Source organism: Cetorhinus maximus, unplaced genomic scaffold (genome assembly GCF_964194155.1).
Source record: "Cetorhinus maximus unplaced genomic scaffold, sCetMax3.hap1.1 HAP1_SCAFFOLD_2654, whole genome shotgun sequence".
NCBI lineage: Eukaryota > Metazoa > Chordata > Chondrichthyes > Lamniformes > Cetorhinidae > Cetorhinus > Cetorhinus maximus.
In genome coordinates, this window is record NW_027598588.1 from 34,687 (window position 1) to 40,836 (window position 6,150).

At 55.6% G+C, this 6,150-nt stretch overlaps 1 protein-coding gene across 1 annotated transcript; it reads right to left on the reverse strand.

Moving 5' to 3' along the window:
• Positions 1–1,939: 1,939 nt before the first annotated feature.
• LOC144677544 (NFATC2-interacting protein-like) lies at positions 1,940–5,949 on the reverse strand (the record flags this gene model as incomplete). Its single annotated transcript, XM_078537612.1, has 3 exons — positions 1,940–2,425; positions 3,964–4,076; positions 5,805–5,949. Coding segments are annotated over 3 exons (426 nt in total), but the record flags the coding sequence as incomplete, so codon positions are not given.
• Positions 5,950–6,150: the final 201 nt, after the last annotated feature.

The following is a 6,150-nucleotide window of genomic DNA, read 5'->3' on the forward strand; positions in this document are numbered from 1 at the left end:
TGTGTGTCTGTTTGTGTGTATATGTTTGTGTGTGTTATGTTGTGTGTGTGTGTCAGGTTGACCAGCTGAGGCAGTGACACGATTCTCTATAGGAACAGAACCCCCTGAATCCCTGTGCTCTCGGTCTGTTCCCCAGTCCCCACAATAATGGAGCTGGGACCCAGCCTCGGCGTGGTCACTGTGTCCTGGGGAAGGCTGCCCCTGTTTGCCCAGAGCTCCTGTAAGGCAAACTCTCCCTGACCAATTCTGTTGGAGCTGGTACTGAGTTTCAGGAGGGGCAGGGTAACTGCGGGTGTGTGCATTTGGGTTACCACCCGGCTCCTCCCTCTCTCGGTGTCACTGTAACCTACAGGAGTGCAGACCAACATGGGAATGGTTTACAAAGCCCTGCCTTCCAGTCCCTGCACTGACCCGGTGTGAATAAAGGCTTCCAAAGAGGTTAAACCAAACACATCAATCAATAAATAAATTCTGCTTCATTTGAAACGACCGTGTTCCCAATGTTTGTTCCCCACATGAAGAATCGGTGTGTGAGATGGAGGAAACTTTCCTGGAGGCATCGTTACATTAAAAACAAACCCCCACACTGGAGCGAGATCCAATGTGTGGGGCTGAACATGGACAATGCAAGGCAGAGAACATCACGTTTCACCCCCTCCCTCCCTCCCATTGGGAATGGGATCAGAGTCTGAGAACACCAGCCAGTGTCCACATTGCAGAGTCTGAAACAATCTCCCCTCCTCACACCCCAAACTACAACCTCCAGGCAATCTCTCCAATGGGGAAACAGGAGGGGTACTACACCCATATCTCTGTAACCTCCTCCAGCCCCTACAACCCTCCCTATCTCTGTAACCTCCTCCAGCCCCTACAACCCTCCCTATCTCTGTAACCTCCTCCAGCCCCTACAACCCTCCCTATCTCTGTGGCCGTGTGTCAGGATGTAAGAATGTCATTAGGACGGTTTAGGATATTGAAATGTCTACTGGCTGCGGCTGCATATTTGTTCAGTCACTGGGTCAGTGAACGAGAGCTGGAGACATGTGTTGAAATCCCATCGAGTCTTTCTGTTGGTTTCCAGTGTCTCTCCCCCTCACATTGGACAGTGACATGTCTCACACTCACACCCTTCCATGTCTCTCGCTGCCTCATGCTACCATTTCAATGAGGTCGCTGTGTGGGTGAGGCCACTTCTTTGTTCACAACACTCCCTCCAAGGGGTGGCCTTGGGTAACAACACCTGGAAGTGTGGCCATTATTGACGACATCACTTCCTGGATACAGTGGCCATTTTTATTGGAGTGCCTCCTGGAAGTGAACATTTCTGGTGATGTCACTTCCTGGATACGGTGACCATTTGAATTTGGGTACCAATTGGAACTGGCCACTTTGGACGACATCACTTCCTGCCTGCGGTGACCATTTTGATTGAAGTAGCACCGGCCACTTTTGACGACGTCACTTCCTGGGCGCAGTGGCCATTGCGATTGGGGTAGCCCCTGGAAGTGGCCATTTTTGATTACATTGCTTCCGGGGCGCGGTGACCATGGTGCACTTCTTCGTCCAGAACACTTCCTGTGTGGGGTGGCCATTTGGACTTGGGTCCCCACCCGGAAGTGGCCATTTTTGATGATGTCACTTCCAAGACGCGGCGGCCATTTCTATTGGGGTACCAATTGGAAGTGGCCATTTTTGATGATGTCACTTCCAAGACACGGCGGCCATTTCTATTGGGGTACCAATTGGAAGTGGCCATTTTCGATGACATCGCCTCTTGCATGCGGTGACCAGTTTGACTGAGGTAGCGCCAGCAAGTGGCCTTTGATGACTTCACTGAGAAAGATGGTACGGTGGTCAGCCCCACCCGTTCCCCCTGCCCCTCCCCCCACGTCTGCCGAGCTGGGGGCGAACCTCAGGGTTAAAACGGCCACAACACAAGCAGAGTAAATAGAATCTCTCTCTTTATGGGAGGAATTGGAAAGATAAGACTCCACACAATTGGCTGGAAAGCGGCCCCTGTACAGTTAACGACAATCAAACAGCTGGAACCGGACGAGCCAGGGTGACGAGACAGGGAGCCAGGCCGCAGCAGCTATTCAACTACAGGAAGCCTCGCCAGACCAGGACACGGTGCCCCCCCTACCCCGTAGTCAGTATGTACAACATCCGCCCTGGTCTCCAGCGACAGAAATGATTGCTACTTTCCGCACACCCACACACACACACACAGACACACACACACTCACACGGCCAACATTCAGCGAGAGCACACCCGGACGTCAATGACATCGTCACTCTCCATGTCATTCTCCTGCGGGGTGCTGCTCTCCGACAACTCGGTGCCGTCAAAGTGAAAGGTCATTTGACAGCGCGGCAGCCCCATCCTCTTCTTATAATCATCCATCAGCCTCTTCATCGACTCTGCCTGTCGCGGGAGAGAGAGAACAGAGTCAGAGGGCGACAGACTGGACCTTAATCAGGGGACTCGGGGTGGTTTATATATAGAATAACAGATACCCGGGAGTGAGTCACAGACTGGAATCTAATCGAGGGGTTCAGGGTGGTTTATATATAGAATAACAGATACCCGGGAGTGAGTTACAAACTGGAATCTAATCGAGGGGTTTGGGTGGTTTATATACAGAATAACAGATACCCGGGAGTGAGTTACAGACTGGAATCTAATCGAGGTGTTCAGGGTGGTTTATATACAGAATAACAGATACCCGGGAGTGAGTTACAAACTGGAATCTAATCGAGGGGTTTGGGTGGTTTATATACAGAATAACAGATATCCGGGAGTGAGTTACAGACTGGAATCTAATCGAGGGGTTCAGGGTGGTTTATATATAGAATAACAGATACCCGGGAGTGAGTTACACACTGGAATCTAATCGAGGGGTTTGGGTGGTTTATATACAGAATAACAGATACCCGGGAGTGAGTTACAGACTGGAATCTAATCGAGGTGTTCAGGGTGGTTTATATATAGAATAACAGATACCCGGGAGTGAATTACAGACTGGAATCTAATCGAGGGGTTCAGGGTGGTTTATATATAGAATAACAGATACCCGGGAGTGAGTTACAGACTGGAATCTAATCGAGGGGCTCGGGGTGGTTTATATATAGAATAACAGATACCCGGGAGGAGTTACAGACTGGAATCTAATCGAGGGGTTCGGGGTGGTTTATATATAGAATAACAGATACCCGGGAGTGAGTTACAGACTGGAATCTAATCGAGGGGATCGGTGTGGTTTATATATAGAATAACAGATACCCGGGAGTGAGTTACAGACTGGAATCTACTTGATCATTCCAGAGTTATTTGAATTGTATTTATCTGGCTCAGGTAACTCAGTCACACACTGAAATCGGCCTTCCTCCAGTACAATACTTTTATAGTAAATTATTGTTTGTTCTTCTTTATAACTAATCCTCACAGTGTTATGATCACTCTTCCCAAGTCCCCCCTGGCCCCGCTTCCTTGCCCAGGGTTGGATCTGGAACTTCCTCCTTCCTCTTTGGACAGGAGACTTGCTGCAGAAAATTCTCCTGAACACACTTCAGAAATTCCCCTCCCCTGTCCCTCAAACCTGAAACACACCCACCCCCCAGCCCCATCCCCACCTCCCCTTAAAGCTGTGCGCGGGGCAGATAGTGTGTTCGTCAGTCGCCCCCTCCAGGCCTACCCCTGCCCGGCATCATCTCATCCTCTCCCCACATCCCACTTTCACACTGGCCCCCCTCCCCCTCGGCCCCCACCCCCCCACACCCCCTCCTCTCGACTCCTCCCCCGCACCCCCCTCCTCTTGTTCCCCTCCCCTCCTCTCGTTCCCCTCGCCCTCCCTCCACCCCCCACACCCCCTCCTCTTGGCCCCTCCCCCGCCCCCCCCTCCTCTCGTTCCCCTCCCCTCAACCCGGCCCCCTCCCTTGACCCCCTCCCCCCTCCATGCTGACCTTTCCAATGGTGATGAGCTGGAAGGAGCTCTTCTCCACTCCTCGCACTCGCAGGCAGATCCTGTCCTCACCCTCCACCAGCTGAGTGCGATATTCAGACATCACAAAGCAATCTGAAAAGACAGTTCACAGTCAGCCCCGGGAGGGGAGCAAGTGTCCTCCCCACACAAGGGACAGCGTCTCGGCTGCGTGTGTGTGTGTGTGTGTGTGTGTGTGTGTGTCTGTGTGTGAGAGAGGGTGACTGTGTGTGTGTGAGAGAGAGCGACTGTGTGTGTGTGAGAGAGAAAGCGACTGTGTGTGTGTGAGAGAGAACGACTGTGTGTGTGTGAGAGAGCGCGACTGTGTGTGAGAGCGCGACTGTGTGTGTGTGAGAGAGAACGACTGTGTGTGTGTGTGAGAGAGCGACTGTGTGTGTGTGTGAGAGAGAACGACTGTGTGTGTGTGAGAGAGAACGACTGTGTGTGTGTGAGAACGACTGTGTGTGTGAGAGAGAACGACTGTGTGTGTGAGAGAGAACGACTGTGTGTGTGAGAGAGAGCGACTGTGTGTGTGAGAGAGCGCGACTGTGTGTGTGTGAGAGAGAACGACTGTGTGTGTGAGAGAGAACGACTGTGTGTGTGTGAGAGAGAGCGACTGTGCGTGAGAGCGCGACCGTGTGCGTGAGAGCGCGACCGTGTGCGTGAGAGCGCGACCGTGTGCGAGAGAGCGCGACCGTGTGCGAGAGAGCGCGACCGTGTGCGAGAGAGCGCGACCGTGTGCGAGAGAGCGCGACTGTGTGTGTGTGAGAGAGAGCGACTGTGTGTGTGTGAGAGAGAGCGACTGTGTGTGTGAGAGAAGCGACAGTGCGTGTGTGAGAGCGCGACTGTGCGCGTGAGAGCGCGACTGTGCGGGAGAGCGCGCGCCAGGGAGAGTGTGTGCGCCAGTGAGAGTGTGTGTGTGCCAGTGACAGTGTGTGTGTGCCAGTGACAGTGTGTGTGTGCCAGTGACAGTGTGTGTGTGCCAGTGAGAGTGTGTGTGTGCCAGTGAGAGTGTGTGTGTGCCAGTGACAGTGTGTGTGCGCCAGTGAGAGTGTGTGTGTGCCAGTGACAGTGTGTGTGTGCCAGTGACAGTGTGTGCGCGCCAGTGAGAGTGTGTGTGTGCCAGTGTGTGTGTGCGCCAGTAAGAGTGTGTGCGCCAGATTGTGCGTCAGTGAGTGTGTGTGCGCCAGTGTGCGTCAGTGAGAGTGTGTGTGTGCCAGTATGCCTCAGTGAGAGAGTGTGTGTGCCAGTGTGCCTCAGTGAGAGTGTGTGTGTGCCAGTGTGCGCCAGTAAGAGTTTGTGTGGGTGCCAGTGTGCGTCAGTGAGTGTGTGTGTGTGCCAGAGTGTGCCAGAGTCGCGGCCCCTCGCACCGAGTCGCGGCCCCTCGCGCCGAGTCACGGCCCCTCGCGCCGAGTCACGGCCCCTCGCGCCGAGTCACGGCCCCTCGCGCCGAGTCACGGCCCCTCGCGCCGAGTCACGGCCCCTCGCCCCGAGTCACGGCCCCTCGCCCCGAGTCACGGCCCCTCGCCCCGAGTCACAGCCCCTCGCACCGAGTCACAGCCCCTCGCCCCTCGCACCGAGTCACGGCCCCTCGCACCGAGTCACAGCCCCTCGCACCGAGTCACAGCCCCTCGCACCGAGTCACAGCCCCTCGCCCCTCGCACCGAGTCACGGCCCCTCGCCCCGAGTCACGGCCCCTCGCCCCGAGTCACAGCCCCTCGCACCGAGTCACAGCCCCTCGCCCCTCGCACCGAGTCACGGCCCCTCGCACCGAGTCACGGCCCCTCGCACCGAGTCACGGCCCCTCGCACCGAGTCGACTCACCGAGGATGTCGGCCACGCTGATGTTCTGAGACTCGGGTGTCTCTGAACTCGACACCTCCGCCTCCTTCAGGAGGAGCAGAACTCGAGCAGCATCAACCTCCAGTCTGTCCGCCACGTAGTCTATCACCTTCTGCAGGGGGTCCGTCTGAGAGAGGGGGCGAGGGGGGAGAGCACAGAGGAGGAGGGAGGAGCAGAGAGGGTGAGCGGAGAGGGGGAGGGGGGAGCGGAGAGGGGGAGGGGGGATCGGAGAGGGGGAGGGGGGATCGGAGAGGGGGAGGGGGGATCGGAGAGGGGGAGGGGGGATCGGAGAGGGGGAGGGGGATCGGAGAGGGGGAGGGGGGGATCG